The following is a 25,379-nucleotide window of genomic DNA, read 5'->3' as shown; positions in this document are numbered from 1 at the left end:
AAGGGTTAAGAGGCAGGTCTAACTTTCAACTCTTGTCTGCATAACAACTGTATTGAAATGAGGTTGTCACAGCCTCACCTGATCCTTGATGTTTTTCAGAATGGACTAACCAAATGCCTCTGGTTCTTGGGATATTATACGCACGTGACTGTTTCCTTTCTAAAATGGTCTGCACACATCCACGCTTTGGCATATTGTGGTCTCAGAACCGCCTCCACCCCGCCCCTCTTTTTCTCTTGGAATGGTTTCAGAGCTAGAAGGAACAGTCGCCCAAGCCACAAGTCGTAGGTGCTGGGCAGCTGGGTGATTCCCGTAAAATTCTCTCCCTCGTCGTCTGGCCTGGAAGGGCACACATTTTCTCCGAGGCGCACAACCAAACGCCCACAGCTGGGTGAGGCAGCGGCTGTGCTCCTGCAACCCCGCCATGACTGGAGGCTAAAAATAGGAGCGTCTGCCAGCCCATCCCCTGTCCTAAGCCCTGGCACCCAAGTCAGCCGCCCGTCTGCAGAGGGAAGGGAAAATTTGCAATGACTTCCCCAGCCTCCAACACCTATGGCAGGCTTATCCTGTCCTCTGCAAAAGCACATCCCAGCCCTGGTCTTGAGGGCACTTGCAAGTTTCCCCAGGAGACTCTCGAGGAGAATTGCAAACATGCCTACAGTTCACAAAACGAAACTCTTGGGTTCTTTTGAAACTAAGGAACGAGCCCCATTTTAGGGGAAAGGGGGAGTTTTTACGTGCAACAGAAAAGAACTGTCACCCCTGTGAAGTTCCTAGGGCAGTGCCCGGTATGAGTACTTACGTGTTAAGGGTTCATCTTAGGAGATGGGGTAGCAGCACTCTGGAAATTGAATGTATTGTGCCCTACGATCAGCTGTGTTCTCTCAGACATTTGCAAAGGAAGGCGAGGGTTACTACCGGCCCTCCTGCCATCCTGACCCCTTCCCAACCGCCAACACTCCCCTCCATTCTCAGTGACCGATACCCAAGCATCTCACCCGCCAGTAAAATGACCTGTCTGTAAACCCACCGGATACCATAGCACGCAGGAACTGTATAGCTGCTTCTCCAGGGTGTGGCAAAACTGCAAACTGCAGGCCAGATCGGTCCAACTCTGGCCCATGGACAAAACAAAACAAGACAAAACAAAACAAAAACAAAGAAGAATGTACAGCAGAGACTGCAGTTAGCCCACAAAGCCTAAAATATTTACTATCTGGTCTTTATAGAAAAAGCTTGCCAACTCCTCCTGTAGTTTAACCCCTTCGTTTTGCTGCTGCAGAAATCAAAGTCTAGACTTCCCTATGGCCGCACAGGGAGAGTCTTAGTCCTGTGCTCCTGCCATGATGGGGTGTGGACACCCAGGAGCTTCAGAACCGTAAATATGGCTGCTGGGGAGGGCTGTGCGTGTCCCACTCACGGGTATTCTGTCCTAACAAGCTCTGGCCGGAGCTCCAGGAATCAAACACATTCCCCGCAGGAGGCAGGATGGATTCCATGAACTCTTTCTCTCAAGGAGCCATCTGTCTCTCTTACCTACCCGGATCTATTCCCCTCCTGACTCCCTTCTCCTCCCATCTTCTACTCCTGATCTACCCTTGTTATAACGCACTTTTGCTTTGCCTTACAGGTTCACTGTTGGCCTATAACACGACCTCCCACACAGACCAATCCTCACGACTGAGTGTCAAAGAAGGTGAGTCTGTTCTCTCATGCATTTTCTTCAGTCCCAGGAACGGCATGGTTCCATGCTGTTAAGATTGGCGTGGGGAACTCCAAATCGGTGCACTCTTAACCTTAAAAACAAGATCGGTGGTTATTTTATGAGCAAAAACTGGTTTATGTGGGAAGGGCAGAGAATAGCAATTCAGGATAAACAAGCTATGGCGAAAGCATAGGTCAGCCCAACAAACAAAGGAGAGAGGAACGTTATTTTATGGAGAACATGGAGGAAGTTGGGAGGAGTTATGAATGTAAGTCCACTGGAGAAAAGTAAGAGTTCGGGGGTGATGACAGCTTCTCATTGGCTGAGGTGCAGGGGGTAGCTGATTTCTTATAGGAGATATAATGTACATCTTTCCCTGTTGGAACCTGTAACTGATGATTCTTTCCTGTTGAGATTCATCTGTTGTGGTAGGTCATTGACACATCTGTTGAAGTCTGTAATTGACCATTCTTCCTGTAATTGACATGTGAGTTGTACTGCCCCCCTCCCCCCACTAGGTCTCTCTGGCCCCCCAACTCCATTTTATTGAGGTTTCCCTTTGTTAATTTTCAAGCACCAAATCTTTTGTTCCGCTCAGGTTTTTCTAGCATACAAGGAAAGAAGCCAAAGCATATCCCGCTTGCACTAACTGCAAAAATGCAGCAAGGTTTTGGGGCACCTGGTTGGCTCAGTTGTTGAGCGTGGGACTCTTGTTTTAGGTCAGGTCATGATCCTGGGGTCATGGAATCGAATCCTGCATTGGGCTCCACACTGAGCATGAAGCCTGCTTGAGCCTGCTTGAGCTTGAGGCTCTCTCTCTCCCCTTCTGCCCCTCTCCCCTGCTCACACACACACACACTCTCTCTCTCAGGAATAAAAATAAAAACATTTAAAAAAATATAGCAAGGTTTTTAAATATCTTGTAATATCAAAGATAGGACTTGACATTGTTACCCCATGAAATAAAAGCTGTTGCTCTTAGAGGACTGCACCCTTTCAAAGCTGGAAGTTGGGGGCTTTTTTCTGTTGAAGATAATGAAATGAAGATTTTTAAGGATTCTTGCAAAGCCACATTTTAAGGGTCTCTTTTTTTTCCTAACAAATTTTAGCAACGCCAATTTGTTTTTAAAGTGGTGATGTGGGGATTTGGTCTAGTGGGTTTGGTTTAATTGAGAGAGACAGGAACAACCTCAACAAATGGTATTTACCAGTGAGGATTTGATTGCAATAGCACCTCTCCACATCTTACTTACGAAACATTGTGAGGATGTGTTGTTCCAGATACTGTGTTAGATTCTAGGCATTTATTTTATTTATTTATTTATTTTAATGTTTATTTATTTTTGAGACAGAGAGAGACAGAGCATGAACGGGGGAGGGTCAGACAGAGAGGGAGACACAGAATCTGAAGCAGGCTCCAGGCTCTGAGCTGTCAGCACAGAGCCCGACGCGGGGCTCGAACTCACGATCGGTGAGATCATGACCTGAGCGAAGTTGGATGCTTAACCGACTGAGCCACCCAGGCTCCCCTAGATTCTAGGCATTTAAACAAGTGAATGATTCATGGTACCTAGTTTAAGGGAGAAAAAATGTAAGTGAAAAAAATCGGCCCAAGGCAAAAAGAAAAAAAAAAAAGAAAATCCACGGAGGAGGAGAATTTTGAGTGGCGGCTTAAAGAGCGAATAGGAGTCTGATGAACACACTCCCTTCCTTGACTTTCTACTTTGCCACTTTTGTACATCTGCTGTATGCCCATCACTCACTTTGCCCTCTCCCCACCCCCCATCAACCCTCAGTTTGTTGGGATGAGCACTGGGTGTTGTATGGAAAGCAATTTGACAATAAATCATACATATATATATATTATATATATATAATAATGCACAATATATATATATTGTACATATATAATGACAGTAAATCATATAAATATATATAATATTATATATATTATATATATATATATAATATATATATATATAATGTACATCTGGTGTAAAATTGAATGAATGAAGGCAGAAATTTTCCATGTAGGTTGCATGTAGTATAGCTCAGCATAAGATTTCAGAGAAACATGAAGCTCTTCTAACAGAAAAGCCTTAAGGAACATTGATTCAGAATCCTCGTGAGTTATGGAGGAGGCAGACCCAAAAAGCATGGGTGTTTTGGCCATGGTCACACCTTTGATCACATAGAACTTTGTGTTTCCTGTTAACAATTTATAATCAGATGATAACCAGAGAATTTAGTGAAAGGAATATACAACATGGTGAATCTGCTTTTAAACTTTTGTGGTTTCATTTATTTCCTCTCCCCCGCCTCCTACCCCACGCTGGGTCCATCCTATTCATGCTACTGTTTTCCTTTCCAAATCACATTTTTTTGGATTTTGCCATGAAAGCTAAAGTCATATTGACTCATTCTGCAGTCCAAGCCACATTTTACTTGCTGACCTAGTTAACATCATGTTGCAGATGTCTTAATAGAGAAAATATATTATAGTGACAAACATATTAAATTCGAGGTCAGGGCACCCTTGGCTTGGTCTGGGGAGATCACTTCATGCCCCGCATCTTCGTTTCCTGTCAAATAAAAGGACTGAACTAAGTCAGTAGGGGTTTGACTCTTGAGCTCTGGGCTTCTAAAGGGATGTTCTAGAACCGCAGGTGAGGGCTCCGCCTTCATCAGGGCCACACTGTTTTGATCTGGTTTATTTATTGAGTTAAAATTTCATTTGAGGATAGGGATCCAGCTCTTGGAAAGAAGGGGGTAAGCGAAAAAGAAGGACTGAAGGGAGAGAGGGAGAAAGGGAAGGGGAGGAAAGGAAAAGAAGGAGATCCTTCAAAGTTCCTTCAGTTGTTCAGGCTAAACCCTGCTGGCAACCAGTGAGACTGGGGCCGAGCCAATGAGAGAATATCTGATAATGGGCTTAAAATAAAGACTTTCGTTTAGAAGCAAGTCTGAATTGAGCTGCATTGATGAGCTGCAGCTCATTACTCCTCCAGGGGTCTTAGCTTTCAGCCCTCTCCTTTACCTACCATACTGCATTTCCTTCCCTTGGCTCCTTTGTGTACAGGGCGGCCGAGCATTTGCAGTGCCACTGGGCTTATTCAGGCTTATTGCAGGAGTAGCTCGCTCTTGCTGGGCAACAACCCCTCTTCTGAAATGAATTAACTGTAGTATCCAGGCAAACGCACGCTGCCAGGACCTCATTCAGGTGGTGCCGGGGCATTTATCTCCCAACATCGGCCCTGGCCTCTAGAGACCATTAAGTCTGTGCTTTGCAGGTGCATCTTTTGTCCCCAGTAAAGCTTTCCACTTGAGCTGTCTTGCTTCTGTGTTGCCTCCCCCCTTGTGAGGTGGTCTGAATCTGTCTGAAAGGCCCATCGTCCACAAAACAAAGTGCATTAGCAAGACAAAGCTAATCAGGCTTCTCTCTCCTTCCTTTTCACTCTCCTCCCCACCTCTTTCCCTCTCTCTCTCCCTCTCTCTCTTCCTCTCCTGCTTTTTCTCTAATAGCTGTCTTGATTACTGAAAACATTAAATGGAAAACTCAAGAGAAAACACCGAGCCACCTTGACTCCACGTTGTTGGAATAAGACACACACACAGCCCCAAACAAGCCCAGAGTTCTTCTAGAGCAACAGAGCTGTGTGTGCGTGCGTGCGTGCGTGTGTGTGTGTGTGTGTGTGTTGTGCCTCACAAAGGGCAGGTGCTGGCATCACACACAAAGGAAAGAAGTTGAAGAGATGATGTCTATTGTGCTTCTTCCATTCATTTATCAAATGAGAGTGCCTTTTTCTTTAAAATGGCATAATCACCCTTCCAGCTTGTCTCTTGCAAATGATTGCACCCTCGGAGGGTCATTTGTGCCCAGGAAATAAGGCTTGATTTTTAAAATTAATTTATAGCAGTCTCTAAGCCGCTTTACCCAAGGTATTCTATACTCGCGGATTGGACCCAGTTAAAACAGTTGTGCTTGCTTGACTTTACTTATCAAGGCTAATGCACTTTAAAAAAATAAATTAGGACGGAAGCAATTGTTACCCATTTACGATAGCAGCCACAACCATCGTCTATATAAGGTTTTGTAATACCTTAGACACCCTCTTGCTTTGCCTCCGCTTCTGACCTGGAAACATCCTGAGAGGTAGTTAAGACTCTCTCCGTTTTGCGGAGAGAGAAAGCGAGGTTCAGCAACTTTAAGTGGTTCGCTGAAGGAGTACACAGCTGGTCAACAGCACAGCAAAGACTCAACCCCGGTTGTAGGAGTCGAGGTTTCCCTGCTTCAGATGGTGTCCCTGGCAAATACAGCTTTTCCCTTCTGGCCCGATTTCCATGCAGACAGTATCTGGCCTATATGTTGTCGCAGCAGAGATCTGAAACTTTGCCCATTATTTTCCCCTGTGGCCACAGTTTTCCCCAGTGTCATCTCCTTCCATGCCCCTGTACTGTTCTCTTTTCCCAAAGATGAAGTCATACCCAACCCCTGACTGGCACTGCCTTCTAGTCTGAACTGCACAGAGAATCACTGAGAGAGCTTTTGAAAAACACTGGTGCCCGAGAGCAGATATTGTACGACTCCACTCCTACGAGGCACCTTGAGTAGGCAAATCCATAGAGAAGGAACATAGAATGATGGTTCCTGGGACCAGGAGGAGGGGGGAATGGGGAGCTGTCGTTGAATGGGTACAGAGTTTCAGTTTGGAATGATGAAAAAGTTCCAACGGTGAAAGTTACACAACACGAACGTACTTGATGCCCCTGAAATGTACACTGAAAAATAGAACAGTAAATTCTGCGATGGATGTTTTGGCACAATAAAAAAAATGAAAAATTTAAATGAAAAAAATAATTAAAATGTTGATGCCCAGGCCCCAGACATGACCAATTCTACTTCAGAATATCTAGGAGTGACACATGCACATTGGGAATTTTTAAAACTCTCCAGTTTACTCTCATAAGCTGCAGCCCAAATTGGGAAGCCTATGCTACAGTGCAGACACAAACCAGAAAGAGGAGAAGGAGACCAGCTCAGAGCCTCCCCTGACCAGGGTTTTCCTGGAGATGCACTGGGGGGGTTGATCTTGACCTTTCCTGGCCTCTCGTGAAGGAAGCCCGGGACCTACAGGTTGACTGATGAAGGTGTGGGTTGAGTGAAGGGACCACGTGATCAGGATTCATTCTTTTCAACATTGTCATTGATGATGTGATCGTTATCACTGATTTTAACAAGTTTACATTAGCACCTCACTTCACATCTCAGAAATTCCTCTTATAAGCCCTCACCGTATGTATCTAAATAATACATATGGTATTGGTACCTTGATTTTATAGGGAGGACACTGGGGTTCTGGAAGTTAAGTGGCCTTACCAAGTACATCCGCAACCTGGAGCCAGGACCACTAACTCCAAACCTGTTCTCTCTGCCCTCCATGCGGAGGTGGGGGTGTGTTTGGGGGTGCAGGTCAGAGCTGCACCTTGTTTTCTGGGTAAACCTTAGGGACCCCCAGTGCTCTCAGCTGGAAAATTAAAATGCAGTCATCAGCGCACCCTTCTGGTCCAGGGCTGCTTTGCATGGCTAAACCCTCATTTCCTTAGCTCCTCATGCTGGATCTATTTAAATACCTCTGCCTCTCCAAAAGTCAGAGGATATTGAGCTCCTTGTTTATTAACTCCTGGAACTCATAAACCTGCCAAGGGCCCATGTAGCACTGAGCTTCTTGCCCCAGCCTGGGAAGGCTTTCAGAACCGGCTGCTAAATGCAAAACCACTTCTCCACTGCGGGTAGATTGTCAGCCTGTGGAATAGCCATCGCTAGCAGTTGCCTTGGCTGATGGATAAAAAGTCTGTCTGCTTACACTCCAAGTATGGGAAAGAGGGGGGGAGAAACTACCTTTCCGTATCCTTTGGAGAGAAATGCCTAACTGGCACTGAAGATCTTGCTAACAAGAGCCCGGCTTCCCTCAAGGAGATTTCCAGATGGCAGGGGCCTGTGCACATAGCAACAGCCCCTTTTTTGCAGCCCTTTATTGTTTGCCAAGCATTTGCACATCCATTATCTCATTTGCGCCTCATGCCATCACCATGAGACAGCAGGGCTGGTATTATTATTATTATTATTTCATTCTGTAGGTAATGAAAACTAGGCACAGAGATTACGGGGTTCATTTGAAGTCATCCAGGTCTTAGGGTAGAGCAGGGCTCAAACGTAAGCCTCTGGCTTCTTTCCTCCCTCCAGGTTGTTTCTCATATCATCATCTCAACATATTTAATTCAAGCATGTAATGATAATTTGAATTAACTAAATTATTTAATTCATGCTCTGAATTTACCGAAGATAGATATTCCTCTCTTACTTCGGCATTGTAGCATCTTAATTAAAAACTAGGGGTGCCTTGGGGCACCTGGGTGACTCAGCTGGTTAAGCGTCTGACTTCAGCTCGGGTCATGATCTCGTGGTCCATGAGTTCAAGCCCCGCGTCAGGCTTTGTGCTGACAGCTCGGAGCCTGGAGCCTGCTTTGGACTCTGTGTCTGCCTCTTTCTCTGCCTCCTCCCCTGCTCTCACTCTGTCTCACTCTCTCTCTCTCTCAAAAATAAACATTTAAAAAATTATATAAAAAAAACCTCGGGGTGCCTGGATGACTTAGTCAGTTGAGCATCTGACTTTGGCTCAGGTCATGATCTCACAGTTCATGAGTTCAAGCCCCGCATCAGGCTCTGTGCTGACAGCTTAGAATCTGCTTGGGATTCTCTTTTTCTCTCTCTCGGTCTCTGCTCCTCCCCAGCTCATGCTCTCTCTCTCTCTCTCTCTCTCAAAATAAATGAATAAGTTTAAAAAAAGAAAAAACTGTACACAGACTGTATGATCCTGGACAAGTCACTTACTTTTTCTGTGTCAGTTTCCTAATGTATAACATGAGGACAATTTTAGTACCCCTCGAGGGCTGATACAGTACTCCTAAATCACTTATTAGTGTGGTATCTGACTTTCCAATAAGTGCTCCATGTTTGCTCCATGAATTGTAATAATAGTTGGCATTATTGCAAAATAATTAGAATATTTTTGAGGGGTTCCCATTTGCTGACACTGTGCCGAAGGCTGAGAAGGGTACCTTAGCATATCACCTGGCGTGGCAATACCACGGGTGAGACACCGGCGGTGCGTAAGGTCTTCTTGGGGAGATGCACGTGGAACTCATAAGGAGTAAAATGAAATTGCATATAATCAGTTAGAAAAACACATGCTACGTACAAGAAGTTCTCTGAGACTCATGGAGAGATGAAAGAATCATTAAATGCAAATCCCAAAGAGATGTGAGGCCAGAGGTGACGTGGGCCCGGCTGAGACCACACGGGGAGTGAAGGCAAGTGGCAGAGCTTAAAGTCACTCGGTACCTTGGTCAGAAAGGGACCAAAATTCTGTGATTCGCGTCCTTCTCCACCTTATTCCATCACCTCTTCATTTATTAAGAACCTACCGTGTTTGGGACACTGGGCGGAGCCCCAGAAACATGGTGTGCCAACCAGCACCTGCCATCAAGGGGCTTGGAATCAGAGATCTGTAGATTAGGCCAGTAAGCAATTAAATAGTGTGTGGTGGAGTATGGGTGATGTATCACCAGATCTTGCCATTCCCCCTGCATTACATCCTCTCTGGGGTGTCCTTTAGATGATTTAATTTTCGAGGTCGCAGTTAAAGACGGGACACCCCTGGAAGTCTTGGAAATGGCTGTGGAAACCAGGGGAAGGTGGTCGACCCCAACACCAATCAGTGGGTCTGGGCCTGCCATTTATGTGTGGGGGCCGCAGTGTGGAGGCGCCATATGTGTTCAGGCTCGATTTGGGGAAGGGGACCAGGGGAGCTTCTCTGGGGGTGTATGAGCATGCCCCGTGGGAGCAGCAAGGCCTCCCAACAAGGCTCATGGGTGACATGGGCGTGAGGTAGGGGGCCCTGCATGGACTCTGGGTGGCTCACGTGAAGCTGAGAGACCAAGTCCCCTTGGGCTTCTCCCTGTGGGACAGGAAGCTCAGCAAAGGAACCCAGAGCCAGGAATCTGTTTCAAAATAATGGGGGCTGGGGAGGAGGAGTGGGTGGGAGGAGAGCTAAAAGGACACTGGCCCTGAGTCCTTGCTTGTTAAAGCAGGATAAAGGGCCCTCTACGCTTCTGTCGACTTCTGTTTCTGCGTTTCTACGCCTCTGAAATTTTCCACAAGTTAAAAGATGCCTTGAGAAGTTTCGTTTTGATGGGAAAAGACACAGAGATGAGCTCAGAATACGTATTCCTAAAGCTGTGCACTGTGCGTGTCGCGTAGTGCATGAGGGTGATGCGTCTCTGAGTACAGCATTTGGGGGAGAGTGGGCTTCGGGCAGCCTCCTGAGTGTAGTGTCTCTGCAGGAGGGGAGGGTGAGTGTGGGGTTGGGCGTGGGCACGCCTCGGACAGGGCAGCACGTGGGGGATTGCTCTGGAACATGTGTACCACTGTGAGGTGAGCTCCTGTTATTTTTAGGGAGTAAATAACCTCTCTAATGGAGCAGGTTAGATGGTTAACATGCACTTAGAATTTAAGGGTATTGAGGCCTCACAGGAGGGCCTGTTAAGAACTTTGTCATTATATGTTTTTCCTTTATGGTGAAACACCCCTAATCCATTTTTAGCAAAGCAGGGATGATTGCTGAATGTGTGTGTGTATGTGTGTGTGTGTGTGTGTGTGTGTGTGTGTGTGAGAGAGAGAGAAAGAGAGAGAGAGAGAGTGCTGTTTCTGTGGTCCAAAGTCAGGATTTATGATTATAGAATAGACAGTAGCTTGCTCTCTCCATTTTACTTTTTTTTAAACTGTTTTTCTTTGAAATTCCAGAGTTAATGTTTTGTCTGCTTGCGATCTGACCCTTTGGAGAGCTACATGTTTGTGTGTGTGTGTGTGTGTGTGTGTGTGTGTGTGTGTGTGTTCACCAGAGAGAGATTGAAAGAGAGAGAGAAAGAGAGAGAGCTGGAAACAAAGAGTCGTTGTCTCCAAACTGTAGCAGGCAGGAAACCCCAATCCCAAGGGAATTTAGCCAGCCAGCCCTGTCCCGGAGTCAGACTCCAGCTCTCTGAATTCAATTTGACAGCTTGTCTGGGACACTTTCTAAGTAACCATTATCCTTCCTTTCTCTTAAGTAAAAGCACTGTTATTTTTTTCCATGGGTGTGCTGTGTGCACTGTTATCACACATGTGTGGCTTCCACACAGCGACTAGGACATGCTTTCTCTAAATTATTGGAAACACTTAGCCTGTTTCCTAAGACAAGTGTAAATTTGTTCCAGAATAATGAGGCAAACGACTTTCAGTATTGTACCATTGCAGTGTTAGAGGAAGGTATAGAGGAATTTTGTTGGGACATTTCTTTTTTTTCCCCTTTAGTTCTAGTTAAGGAAGGAGTTCCCTTATTTGAAGGAGCTTATCTGTCTCAGGAATATTCAAATTGTATACATTTTATTCCTTTGAGGATTTTTTTTTTTTTTTTATTTTTGGGACAGAGAGAGACAGAGCATGAACAGGGGAGGGGCAGAGAGAGAGGGAGACACAGAATCGGAAACAGGCTCCAGGCTCTGAGCCATCAGCCCAGAGCCTGACGCGGGGCTCGAACTCACGGACCGCGAGATCGTGACCTGGCTGAAGTCGGACGCTTAACCGACTGCGCCACCCAGGCGCCCCTCCTTTGAGGATTTTTAAAAAAATATATCCAAGAAAAGATCTCTTGCTATGATCATTCCCCTCAGTATCTATGTTGGATTGACTGACTGCCTGTTTTAAAGAAATAGACCACCATACATCACACTGCAGGAAGAGAATTCAGAGGTTTCTCTTCACTGCAGGAAGAGAATTCCAGGGTTGTATGGGGCAGACACACACGCAACTATGGTGACTGCCTAAAGTGCCAGGTGGGAACTTCTCAGTCTTGGCTTCCTCAGATCAATTGACTTTGCCACCACAACATGGTGGAATTGTGAGGCAAAACCAGCTTTTCCGTGTGAGTGTGTGTATGTGTGTGTGTGTGTGTGTGTGTGTGTGTGTATTTGAAGGCTGTCCAGGTTGAGTGAGGCAGGATCCACAGGCACATGTCCCGGAACAGTCTAGGTGTTTTCAGGGTTCAGGAATGGGACAGCTTTGCCCAATGGCACATACCCTTTCTCCTCTGTCTCCCCCCCCCCACACCCCAATCTATGTCTTAGAAAGCCACATTCTGAAATCTACCCCCCCACCCCCAAAACACCCCCACCATGGAGAGCCAATGTTGTAGTTGAATATTTGATGGAGAAGAAATGTGCCTCACACCTTAAGGTGCAAGTCAGATGATATCTCCTCAATATGATCATCCATCTGTTCCCAGAGAGCTTTGCTTGTAGCCACTGTTTCCCCAGTTTAGCATTCAATGAATTCTGTCATAGTAGTCTTTTGTCTTACAAGACTTGAAGCATCTTGGAGATGGGGACTTTGTCTTAGACAAGGCCACTGAATCGATGGATGAAAATTATAGGCAAAATGCCTTAAACGACTCCCAAGAGTTTACTATACAACTAACTCTTCGTGCTGTTTCCCAATTTGAGAGTGATATTTGGACTTCATATGATGTAGAGGTGGTATGGAACTTGCCTTTCCTTTCTACCTTGCCTCCAATCTCCCCTTCACTTGACCCCCAAGGTGATTCTTCGGAAGCTATGATCAGTCCCATCCAGGAGGAAAGGGAAGAGTTTGCCGAGAACAGATTCTAGTCACAAGATGATGGTTCTCCTTCGCCCTTGTGGCCCAGTTTTGATCAGCTTAAGCTTCCCTTGGAGGCCCTTCACATCTGGGTCCTCCGGCTGTGTGTTCCATTGCAAAAAAAGGCAAAGGAGAACCAAGCCAAGGAAAGTAGCATCGCAGGAAAAATGTAACTCCTACTGACTTCAACCTTCCTCTCCTTTCCTTCCTTTCCTTTTATCACCTTCCCCTATAATGATAACAGCTAACACTCACTTAGTGGTTACACATGCCAAGAACATTCTATTCACTTCACGTTTGCACTTCATAACAACCTCATTTAGTTGGTACTATTATTATTCCCATTTCACATATGAGAAAACTGGGGCACAGAGAAGTTAACCCCAAATCACAAAGCTAGTATGAGAACTGGGTCTGTTACTGCAGCCTCTTGCCCACAGGGCAGTTCCAAGGCCTCACAGTTGCCTCTTCCTATTCCATACACCACCCCATGGAAAGGCCAATTTCTTCCAGACAGCTGATGTCACCTAGCTACTAAGGTGACATGATTAGCTTAAGGGATTCCTGCTGTGGTCCAAAAAATCAGGAACCTGACTCAGTGTCTGCATTTCAAGAAGCAAGTTAGGTGGTTTCATAGATGTGCTTTTCATTAATATGCTTTACGATTTCCATGGCATTACACGTTCTTTTGTATTCAATATTACATTTAAAAGAATAAAGGCAAAAGAGAAGAGATCTAGACAAGGAAACGATATATTATGGAATACTAGGTCAATCAATAAGGATGGCAACAAACTTAATCTTAATTTTTTTGGTGTTTATTTATTTTGAGAGGAAGGGGGCGGGGGAGAGGGAGTCTTAAGCAGGCTGCATGCTCAGTGTGGAGCCCAATGGCAGGGCTCCATCCCACGACCGAGATCACGACCTGAACCAATACCAAGAGTTGGACACTTAACCACCTGAGCCACGTAGGCACCCCACAGTCGTAATTTTTAGAATGAGGGTGAATAGATATCAGTCTAATAAATCTATTTGTGAAACGTCCCTCAAATCACAGCCAGTAAGCAATCCCTTGCCTCTATAAGCTTCATTGACCCATGGTTCTCAAGGAGGAGAAAGAAAGATACCAGAATGCCTGTGAGCATTTTGAAGACATGTGCCAGGACCCTCTAGCCACCCCACCCCACACACGCTTCTCAATTCCTATGTACCTGTGCTGGGTGAAGGGGCCCGGGATGAAGTCAGAGCTGAGAGATTTGTGTTCTTAGAATAAGTGCTTTCCATTGCTTCCGAAATCTTGTCCCCTGACATCACCCCACCATGGGGAGCCAGAGCTTTATTTGAATACTTAAGGGAGAAGAAGTGTGCCTTCCTTGCTCTGTATCAGCACCCTTTCTGCCACCACAGTTTTGGCCTTTTCCTGTCCCTGTGCCCAAAGGCACTCAGGCCCCTAGTCCTGGTCCTTGCTGCTTTCAAACTCCCATGTTGGCCTTCCTGCCCTCCTTGGGCATGTCTTTTGTCTATATGTTTATTGAAGCTGCTCTTAGATGCTCCCTGGAGAAATCAAGAACCCAATCAGCACCAACTTGCCCAGTAACGTTAATGACTGATGACAATGAAGGGATGAGCTCTGCTGCATTTTAAGAAGAGAAAATGGCTTTAAGTAAACCTAGGAGGGGGAAAGAGGAAAGGTGCAAGGCTGTGGGAAAGTATTTGGAGGCCACTTGACCTCAAGAGCACCCTTCCAATCCCTCAGGCAGACAACAACTCCTCCCCTGCCACTGGGGAGGGACCTCCCATGGCAGTGCCCAGTGGGGTGCAGCTCCCACCTCAGTTAATGCCAGTTTCTCGGTAGGATCTCACACTGACTAAGTGGGCCATTCAAGTTCTGAATCTCCAATTCATCTCCAGACTCTTGACTCTTGCTATTTTAGGCCTCTCATGTCTACCAAGTTTCACTTTGACTCAGACATTTCATCCCATTCCAGATAACAGAGCTACGACTCAAAATGAAATTGGCCTTGGTTGATGTAACTCCATTTCTATTACCATGTGGTCTTGGTTAATAATAGAAACTAGAAGTGACCCCTGTGGCTATTTTGAGTAGTGAGTTCCCAAAGTACTTTGGAAAGAAAATAGGAAGTCCAGAAGGGCTCCAGAGGACCTACTGGTGGCCACCTCGAAACAAAATATTCCAAATGCACTTGTTTTGCAAAATATAATGATACAGAAATTATACAGGGAGATTGTTTGGAGGAAGTAGTTATTGTAAAGTCTTTGAAGGAAGCTTGCTTAGTCTCATGCTTATAAGACAAATTCCATCTTCTCTCTCTCTCCAGAGAGAGAGAGAGAGAGAGAGAGAGCAGCTTCTTTCCTGCCAGATAGAGGTGTAGGGGTTTGGGGCATCTTCTAGTGAAAAGCCAAGACATTGATAGCATCGTTTGTTATTTTAATATAAAAGCTTTTCCCAAGTTCTTTGTATAGATGTTAACAACTTACTCAGTTTAGAGAAGCTCCTATATAAGAAAATAAAGAACTTATTTCTCATGAAAGAGCCTTTGGGGAAAAGATCAAGTCTTTGAGGAAGAAAGAGTACAGCTAGAAACACTAACCGGGACTTGTGTGGGCTTTTCCTCTCTCATCTCGGGGATTTGTAAGCTCTCACATGGGAGGGTCAATAAAAAGTTTAAACATGCCTCCTTGATAAAGCTCAGATTCTTGTGTCAGGCATACTCTAAAGAGGAAGTGGTAGTTAAGTGGTATTATTACTTTGTCTATTAAAATTCAACACACCTTTCAAAGCCCATTTCAAGTCCCACCTTCTTCAAAGTTATTTCTTCCTTACTCCCCAAGACAACAATCTCCTCTCAAACCCTGACCACACTCACAAACTATGAACCTAATTACCTAATTACAAGATCACCTCGTAGTGTTGAATTGTGAGTTTGGTCCTACGTCCTTTTTTCCAGGATGTTTGGTAAATATCATTGACAGATGGATGGACCCAGTTGATGGATTCACTGGAGACGAAAAATCTAGTCTTTGACAATCTAATTCAATATTTACTCAATCCTTATGCTTCACTAAAGAGAGAACCAAAAGAAATTAGCTTTGGTTGACACAGAAAGATTAACTCCCTATCTCCAATGAATTAAACTCTGGAACAGGATAGCAGAACAGGATAGTGGCTATAATTCTATAGGACACTTTGGAGTATATAAAGCATTTTCACATACATGATCTCATTTCTCCTCAGTAGAACCCAGTGGGGTTTAAAAGGGCCCTTTGGTTTCCAAACTCTTAAATTTAGAAGAATCATCCTCCCCCCCCCCTCCCCGGTACCTACCTTTTACAGATAGGTTAACTGAGATTCAGAAAGATTAAGTCCCTTGCAGCTGGTCACCAGCAGAGATGGGAAGCAAATGACGGAGTTCTGAACCCCAACCCAGAGTTCTAATTGCAGTGAGCTGTTTCCCTGCTTGGAACAGATTAAAGAGAAGTTATTGAATTCCTTCTAATGAAAATCTTTAGGTGCACTTACTAATACCACAAACGACCTTATGCTTGATAAGATTTAGGTACTACTTGTCCAAAGAGATGAAAATCATTCTTGCTATAATTTTGAAAAATCTGTGAGCTTAGAAAGTCTTTGGCCTGCCGGCAGAATAATTATCAGTCCTGCCCAATATCCTAGGGGAGTTTAGAGAATGGCAGTTTTTATGCTATGAGTCATACTTTCAATTTCTATTAAAATTCTTATACGGCCACATATGCTTTCTCTCAGGCTTTGGGCCTCCAGGCCTGTGCTAATTTGCATGTCTGGTTTAGATAATGTCTGAGGTCTCTTCCAGTCTGAAAAGAAGCCTCTGATTCTATTATATAAGTGAGATCGCATTCCACCTACCAAGAAGTGATGGTTCTTCTTTAACTACCGTGTTTTCGTTGTGTGGATACAGAACTCAGGGATGAGAGCATTTCATGCTTACCTGCCAGGCCACAAAGATGGAGTATTCCTTCACGATGAACTGACCTGTCCACTTGTCCTACACTGGCCCCAGAGAACCATTTCGGATACAGGTCAAAAGGCAAATCGTAGTGTTGGGATTTTAAGTTTCTGGATCTGAATGGCAATCCTAAGTCCACGTGAGGCTGAGACCCTAGCGTTACCAATTACCCTGATTCTACATATGCAGAAATTGGTGAACTCTTTCCTGGACTAGACTCTCACCTTTTACTGCCCTCACCCAAATGTCAAAAGAACACTGTCAGGTTTTTTTTTTCACTAATTTTGCTGTCTTCCAACACAGAATAATTCTCACTGACCAAAGAACTAGTAAAAGGGCATTGACTTTCCAGGAGGGCTTTCAGATCAACATAGGCCCGTCTGGTCGCTCTTCCTGAGAACATGATGGTGCTGGGGAGAGCTCTATTTTCACGACATTAGACAGCTCAAGGCTTCGCTCCAATTACGTATTTTCGGCGAGGCCCTCCCCACCGCTGGGCTGTCTATTTCTCTCTCAGTGTTTTCCTTTTCTCCACAGCACTCACCACCTTCTCCTATACGATGTAGTTTGCTGTTGGTTTTGAATGTAAGCTCCACAGAGCAGGGATGTGCATCGAGCCGTCACTGTATTCTCAGCACGTAGAGCAATGTCTCACAGAGTAGCAGACTCTCAATAAAATTTGGCTGAATGAACGAATGGGTTGTGGGATAGGAGATATCGATGAAGTCCAATAAGCTAGTATTGGGGAGGGGAGGAATCTTGGAGCGGGCGAGGGAAACGAAGGCAAGGAAGACACAGTCCCTCTCTTCCAAATGATTATCGCCAGGCAAAGGGAGATACGAAGAATTCACAAGAAGACAGAACAAGGAAGAACAATGAACATCAGACTCTCACCAGAGAGCCTTGAAAAGAAAATGATGCCCAAACTGACTTGTCGAGCAGACACAGGCTGGTACCCATTATGGCCAGAGCGAGTGAGGACCACCACGCCATGAAAATGTTAGCACAGGTCCTTCAGACCCAGGTCCTCAGCAGGGCCGAGGGGGCCCAACACAGACTACCTCGCATTTCTCCTCAAGCCCTGTTACCTAAGTGAACTGTTAGCGTTTCTTTTTCCTACTTGGAAGCCTTTTAAAACCTGAGGCAGGTTTGACCAAAAGCCTTGCACTTCAGTTGTGTCTACATGGCCCAATGTGGAGGGGAATGTGGGCAAACACCCAATTAATCTAGTCAGTGCGGATTGCTTTTCCACATAATGCTGGCCCCAAAAATCCCACTTTGAGGCCTTATCAAAATAAATACGTCATTTAGACTCCTGTGTCGTTCAGACACAGAGCCCATGGGAGAAACAAAGTGAAGGAAGGGTCCAGGCTCAGCAGGGAGAGTCACGTGACTATGGCAAGGCCGCGCCTGGCGAATGCGCCACTCGCCTTTCCAAACTTTTCGTATTTAAAAACCATCCATTTTTTTTCAGGCATTTTTCTCATATGTCCTTTTTTCCCTTCGCACATATAATATCTTAAACAGTACCTCCATTATGCTCCACGCAGTGGGGCTGGTTCTGAGGCTGAGGGGCTGTTTGGATTCCAGGACAAGATCCTTGAGCAGAGGAAATCTGATCCAGGATGTTTTTTTTTCTGTGAGTTCCAAGTTTGAGGAAAGCCTTCCCTAGATATTTCCCTCCTCCTGAGGTCTCAGTGGAAGCCAAGATCTTCTGTTGCTCTTTGGAACATAAGATGCCACTGAGGTGAAGGCGAGGCTGCTCCTATAGAACGGGTTGAAGTGAGGTGAGGACGCAGCTCTGAGCATTGAGGCCGGCCAGGCGGGGACCTAGAGTTGCTAGCCATTGGGTTGATGCTAGACTCTTAACACCTAAGCCTACTGTACCAGCAGGCAGCCCATAGCCACTGCCCCTCGCCATCTTCTAGGGAGGTGTCTCTCACACAACGGTCCAGGCTAAAGCATTTCTTGTTTCAAAAGAGAGCCCACACTTGGGGCGCCTGGGTGGCTCAGTCGGTTAAGCGTCCGACTTCCAGCTCAGGACATGATCTCACAGTGGGTGAGTTTGAGCCTTGCATTGGGTTCTCTGCTGTCAGCAGGAGCGCACTTTGGATTCTCTGCTCCTCCCTCTCTCTCTGTCTCTGAAAAATAAATAAACATTAAAAAACAGAGAGAGAGAGAGAGAGAGAGCCACACTTGATTCCAATTTGGGGATCCCTGATTCAGGAGCACAGGAATGGAACTATTTCTTCTCCTTTATGGTTTCTCTTCCTTTCCAAGGCCTTCCTTGATGAACTTTTTAACCTCCACTCTCCAGATAAACATTTTAGTGGTGCAAGGAAGATTGACTCAGTTACAGGTATATGGTGTATATTTTTAAGTTGCTGTTCATCAAATGTTTGTTTCCTCAGAGCAATCCTATAAAGCACGTGTTCCTCATCTTTTTGAGAAAAGAAGGACCTGAGGTTCAAAAAAGCAGAGTAACCTTTTGACCAGAATCACCCAGCAGAGTACAATGGCAGAGTGAGGATCCGAACCTAGAGCCAACTGCTGCTTCTTTTTTTTTTTAATAAAAAAAAATTTTTTTACATTTATTTATTTTTGAGAGACAGAGAGAGATAGAGCATGAGTGGGGCATGGGCAGAGAGAGAGAGAGAGAGAGAGAGAGAATCCAAAACAGGCTCCAGGCTCTGAGCTGTCAGCACAGAGCCCAACGTGGGGCTCAAGCCCACAAGCCGTGAGATCATGACCTGAGCCGAAGTTGGATGCTTTAACCGGCTGAGCCACCCAGGTGTCCCCGGAGGCCAACTGCTTCTAAACATTGTGTCATAAGCCCTGGAGAAGCCCCAAGGCTTACCACAGGAAAAGGACACCTTCACAGGGACTTCCTGTGTCCTGCATAAACAGCCACTGCTCAGGTGCTAGTTGCCGCTCACTGTGTTTGAAGTGGGAGAGCCAGGCCAGAAGGTCAGACATCTGGCAGGGTCGCTGGTAGGCGTTATCATGGAGACAGTGGCAGATGAGAAGCCGGTTCTGAGGTGGGGGTTGGGAAGGTTCAGGAAGCAGAGCAGGCTTTCACCAGTAGGGGGCAGCGTCAAAGGCAACACAAAGGAGAGCCGGGAAGAAAGCAGCCCGAGTCGGGTCATTGGTCAGTAGGGCCTGCTTCTCAGAGACTGGGCCCGTCAGAAGAGCCCAGGACCTCACAGGGAGAAGGGGCTTTGGAGGGTCGTCTGGCCCAGACTTCTCCCAACAACAAAGAAGGTTGCCCCCCACCCTCCCACATGGTTCTTCCCTGGGAGCGTCTAGGGGATGTATCTTCTTCTGAGCAGGCTTGGCTTTTTCCTGGGGAGTTCAGGGCTCTGGGTCTCCTCTGGCATCCTCACTCTTTCAAGAAAGGAAGTATGGATCTGACTGAGAGAAGCCTCTGCTCTAAGCGTGAACAGCCTTGTCCATTCTTCAGCTGAAAGGTCTACATTCAGAAGCCGGGCTCTCCACGGATAAACAGGGCTGAGTGCTGCCAGATGCTTCAGCGGCAAAACCAGAAATCCAAAGAGAAGTTTCAGGGAAAATTCATCTCTTTCCATCAAGTAACTGAGAGCGTGGCCTCGTGTCGTGAGGAATAAAGAGAGAGGCTCTTGTGTGCTGGTGTCACTGCATCGTGGGCCTCCGGGTGAGGTCATGACAAAGTGGAGGGCTGCGTGTTCCCTGGTCCGTTAGGCCTTCAGACAGCCAACCGTGGGCGTCAGAGCAGAAAGAAACTTTCTTTCCTGAGTCAGTTGGCCAGATTTCTAGGACCCGTTTAAAAGCTTCACACAGAAACGGAGTTAACACTGGGATGTCTATGAGAAGGTCATGTCCAGAAAAAGCTTTCCCCTTCCAACAGGGACTTTTCAGAAAAAAACCAAAAATCTCCATGCTCATATTTCTCTATTCCGGGAGGCTCTCCTGAATTCTGAGAGGCCATTTAGTGTCAGATTCAGCCACACTGAGTATCACATAATGGAGATACTGTTCAGGCCATTATATACGTGAGGCTGAATTATCGACAATGCCCAGTAACGCCCAGAGTCTCCAGAACAAGCTTCTGGTCCCTCTCTGCTTTGGCAGAAATTGATTTTAGGGCTGCCTGAAACCATGGGCTCCAGCTGGAGCCCTTTGGGTGACTTCTCTGAAAAGGAATCACAATGAGATTTGCCATCTTAGTATTCTATAAAGCCAGAGAGTGAGTTTGCCAGAGTCTGGGTGATTTTTCTGCTGATAAGGCCATCTGCCACCTGTTAGAAGATCGTCCACCGGTCTGCTGGTCCCGAATGTTCACATTTTTGAATGCTGGGCCCTCTGCTGCTACCTTAGCATGTCTTTTCAGAAGACAGTTCTCAGGGGCCCTTGGCTGGCTCAGTTGGTTAAGCATCTGACCTTGGCTCAGGGCAGGATCTCATGGTTGGTGAGTTCAAGCCCCACGTTGGGCTGTCTGCTGTCAGCAAAGAGCCCACTTCGGGCCCTCTGTCCCTGTCTCTCCCTACCCCTCCCCAACTGGTTCTCTCTCTCTCAAAAATAAATAAATAATAGAAAATACGTTAAGAAAAAAAAGAAAAGAAAAGAAGACGGTTCTCAGAACGCAGACAGCACACACATCTGGGAGCTGTGGGGTGGAGGCGGGGCTTGGTGCCCACTCAAGCTGCTATGTGGACCCGGAACACCCCACGAGAGAATTTTCCCTGAGCTGGCCGGCCACAGGGGTCCAGGGCTCTGACACAGCCAGGCATCGGGCCCAGGAAGGGTTGGTGTTTGCATAGAAATGTGAGTTGCTGGGTTAACTCCCCGGTCCAGGCTTTTCCATTTCGGTTACAGACATATTTCTGTTTGTGTGTCTGGAGCTAGAGCTGACCACACTGCTAGGTTTTCCCTTGTGTGACTTTTAGGAGAAAAACAAAACAAAACAAAACAACACACAAACCCTCATTTCAACAACATTGTTTAAAACTACGTAAAATAAAATACAGGCATGTAGATGTATGGTGTCCGCTCCTTGACTTCCCTGTGGGGACAAGGTTTCGGCCTATGCCTTGTAGTACGTGCACTGTTGTCCTTTATGCCCCGAGGGCACACAGGGCTCACGTGCCTATAAGCTTCGTCACCCAGACTCGAACCACCTAAGGAAAGTCAGCGTAGGGGCCTTGAATTCTCTTCAGCTAGTGAAATAGCAAACAGTAAGAGGAAGCTCGTATCTTTGGCAAGGACAAAATATTGGCCTTATTTATTCATTCATTCAAAGAATTACTGTGCGCTTGTTCTGTGCGGGACGCTGGTCTAGGTGCTCGGTTACATCAGGGAACAGAAGAAAGATTGCCACCCCTGTGGGCCTGACGTTTGGGTAGGAGATGCAGACCAGAAACCACAAATATGAGTGAGTGATTAAATCAGGCGATAAGTGGAAAAACTAAGAACCGAGTAAGGGGGTGGGGGAGGGGAGAAGTTAATGGGTATCGGATAGGGCTAGAGAACATGTCTCTGGGGCTAAACATTTTTTAGACATATGCTAATGATGCCGATAATGATATTACTTGCCAACATGTACCAAGGCTGTCTCCACCCTCTCACTGTGCTAAGCGTTTACCTGGATATCTCATTTAATCCGCAAGGCCGCCTGGTTCTTCAGCACTCTAAGGCAGAGTGCCGGACCTTGGTTCAGGGCCTGGGTCTTCTCCAGCATCATGCTTTGTCTTTACAATAGGACTTACTCCAAAAACACTGATTTTCATTTAAATGTTACATGTAGCAGCTGTCCCCACGAACCCCTGTGCCCAAAGAGTACATTTGTGAAACTCCTCAGTAAACGGGCCCAGGGGGTCCTTTGTGGATGCAGGTGCCAGTGGGAGGACTTTCCAGGCCAGGAGATAGGAATGAAAAAGCAAAAGGGAGGGGCCTCGTAGTCCGTGTTGCCCTGATTTCACACTCTGCTCTGGGACAGTTGAGACCATTGGCTAAAGACACCAGCTGATGGCTGATGCCTCTTGCTATTTATTGCTCTGTTAAATGCACAGGCTGATTGCTGGTGGCCTCTCTGTTTCTGTCACTTCCTTTCCGGGGTTGGTTAGGTCTTCGAAAGTCTTTGCAGCCAGGCTTTCCCCCTGCGGTGGGGCAGTGGGAGAATTGCACCCCACAGCAGCCCTCCACAGCCCCTGAGGCATTGCAGGAAAGATGGGGTTACCAAACACTTTTCTGATAAAGCATTGGCTTCACACCGGGATTGGGCACTTGGAGTTAGAGAAGAATCCAGCCATCACCCACCCTCGGGTGGTTAGCGGGAACTCACCCATGCATTCTGTAACCTTTGTGTGCTTGCTGTGTTCCTGGAGGTGCCGTAAAAGAACAGGAGGCAGGGGCGCCTGGGTGGCGCAGTCGGTTAAGCGTCCGACTTCAGCCAGGTCACGATCTCGCAGTCCGTGAGTTCGAGCCCCGCGTCAGGCTCTGGGCTGATGGCTCGGAGCCTGGAGCCTGTTTCCGATTCTGTGTCTCCCTCTCTCTCTGCCCCTCCCCCGTTCATGCTCTGTCTCTCTCTGTCCCAAAAATAAATAAAAAACGTTGAAAAAAAAAAAATTAAAAAAAAAAAAAAAAAAAAAAAGAACAGGAGGCAAAGTTGATAAGTCGATGGTAATTATAGCTGTGGCCATAATCGGGTCTTCGGAATGGATATAACATAGCTTTCAGATAGGGTGGAAGCCTTCAGTAGAATAATGATTGACGAAGAAAACAATAAGTAAACTTTGAGACAGAGATCTTATCAGTGCAGTAAATCATAAGTCGAGTCAGAACTGTGGATGACACACACCAGTTCCTGGAACTTACTGATTTTTTTTTTCTTTTTGCATGAACTTGTCACTTTCGATCCCACTTTCTGTTCTGTTCCTATGAGAATCGCCTCCTTCCCCAGGTGCTCCCATCTATCCCACACCTCCCCACAGGCTCCATTCTCCACCACACCCTTTTTCATGGTGGTGCCACACACCCACAATCTCACTTGGCTGGCTGCTGTCACCACAGCCTTGAACATGGTGATTGCTCCCTCTCTTCTCCCCAGAGAGGTCTCACTCAAGTCAGATGGCCCCAGTTACACTCACCTCTCCCTCCTTAACCTCCAGTGGACCCTAATATTGCCACCACTCCTTTGACACGTGGCCTGTATTTCCCCACAATCTTACTCGTCTCCTCCTATTTCAATACGCAGGGATGGGGAACTTGTTCCATATTACTTCACATCCAGGCTCTGGCCACGCACGGAATACAATGCAGGACAGACTCCCAGTTACGACTGTCCCTTGAACAACGCGAGGGCTCCACACTGTCCGAAACCAGTGTCTAACTTCCGACTGTTCAAAAGCTTAACTGCGAATAGTCTACTGTTGACCAGAAGCCTTACCGTTCGCATGAAACAGTCGCTTAACACATGGTTTGTACGTTATGTCTATTATATGCTGTATTCTTACAATAAAGTAGGCTAGAGAAAAGAAAATATTAAGGAAACCACAAGAAAGAGAGAATACGTGTATAGTACGATACTGGAAACGATCCATGTATAAGTGGACCTGTGCAGTCCAAGTGTTGTTCCAGAGTCAGCTGTAAGTTGCTGGAGGCCTGACCAGCATTTGCTCTCCGCCCCCCCGCCCCCGCCCCCACCCCCAAAGAGAAATCTTGAAGAATCTCGCCTTTCCTTCTGCTTCTCCCGGCACTGCACACGCTCTGTGGACACCTGCAAGATGTCCCAGAAAACGCTCATGAGCGCCCCCACCTCATTCCAGGCTTGTAAACAAGTTGGGGTTTTGGTTTGGTTTTGCTTTGTTTTGTTTTTAGGCAAGAGGAAGAATCCGTTGTCAGGAGGAATTGTGGGGTGGCGGGGGTGGGGGGGCTGCCAAATAAAAATAAAAACAGACGACTTCGGCAGGTTGAGCTTTGTCTCTCTTTTGTCCCCTTCTCTGTCCTTTATCCCCATCCCCATCTTTCTCACTTTCTGTTTTGCTTTTCATGCCAGCTGCTACAGACGGGAATTTAAAAACTGGGCTGGCTCTGCCAGAGCCAGGCAGAATGTGCATCCACACGTGGGTTTTGCCACAAGAAACCGGTCCTTGTCTTTTGGTTCTTCTTAGCCACGACCGATGAGAACAAGCAGTCAACTGAGCCCATCCATCTTCTCGGTTCTTATTTTAATTTGTTCAAGAGGCTCCGAAGGGGTGGAGGAGGATGGTTTGGGTCTCACCCCTGCCAGGCTGTTGTTTGATGAGGTTTTGCTTCATTTGTTCGGGTGGCTTTTATGGGGTTTTTTGTTGTTGTTCATGGAAAGACTTTGAAAGTCATAATTCTGAATCCTTAAGGTCTTCTGCTGTTCAGTATCGCAATGGGGATCCCCTCATTGAGAAAGGAAGAGAAGAAGCTTCCAGCCAGTTAGTTATGCAAGGTCTGAACATGGTTATGGAGGCCTGTGGACTCTTTGGGGAAAGTGGTGAGGACCACAAAAGGTTCCGGCTCAATGGAATGCTCCCCAGGGCAACCTGGGAGCAAGGCTTTAGGCCCTTCCAGGCGGGAAGCATTTCTCCATGTCCTCATTTCTTGGTCCTGCCCCCTTTTCAGCCACACCTCTGGCCTCCTCCCCTTCTCTGTGGTCATCGGGCCCAGGCTTCTCCACTACTGTTGGAAAAGCATGGAGAGTCTGTAATGTGCTGACACCCCTGAGCCATCGCCACTGGCATCAGCGTGCTGATGTCAGGAGCTGGAATCAGCCTTTAGGAACACCATGGGCCCTTGTGGAGGGCATTGGACACGGCCCATCTCTTCAGAGCTGCTTAAAGGACCTTGTTATACAACTGTAGACAAGTTTTTTCTTTCTCAACTTGTATTAATTTATATGTGTACAAAGATTTATAGGCTA

General features: G+C 46.4%; 1 protein-coding gene and 1 long non-coding RNA gene across 6 annotated transcripts in view; one reads left to right on the top strand and one right to left on the bottom strand.

Annotated features, from left to right (window-relative positions):
• FLI1 (Fli-1 proto-oncogene, ETS transcription factor) overlaps nt 1-25,379 on the top strand; it is a 129,985-nt gene that overhangs the window by 96,929 nt on the left and 7,677 nt on the right. For all 5 annotated transcript variants that reach the window (XM_019421395.2, XM_053900265.1, XM_019421397.2 and 2 more), the window contains one exon: nt 1,631-1,696. In XM_019421395.2, the coding sequence (XP_019276940.1) occupies nt 1,631-1,696 (66 nt within the window). The remainder of the gene's footprint in view (nt 1-1,630; nt 1,697-25,379) is intronic.
• On the bottom strand, nt 1,561-16,004 carry LOC128776197 (uncharacterized). The gene is made up of 3 exons (XR_008421254.1): nt 15,799-16,004; nt 15,376-15,472; nt 1,561-1,796 (listed from the first exon to the last, which is right to left on the bottom strand). It is a non-coding gene; the product is annotated as an uncharacterized LOC128776197 (long non-coding RNA).

This window comes from Panthera pardus, unplaced genomic scaffold, assembly GCF_024362965.1.
Source record: "Panthera pardus isolate Hobbes unplaced genomic scaffold, ASM2436296v1 HiC_scaffold_12, whole genome shotgun sequence".
Classification (NCBI taxonomy): Eukaryota; Metazoa; Chordata; class Mammalia; order Carnivora; family Felidae; genus Panthera; species Panthera pardus.
The sequence above is the reverse complement of the archived record's forward strand: the minus strand, read 5'-3'. Positions and strand labels throughout refer to the sequence as shown.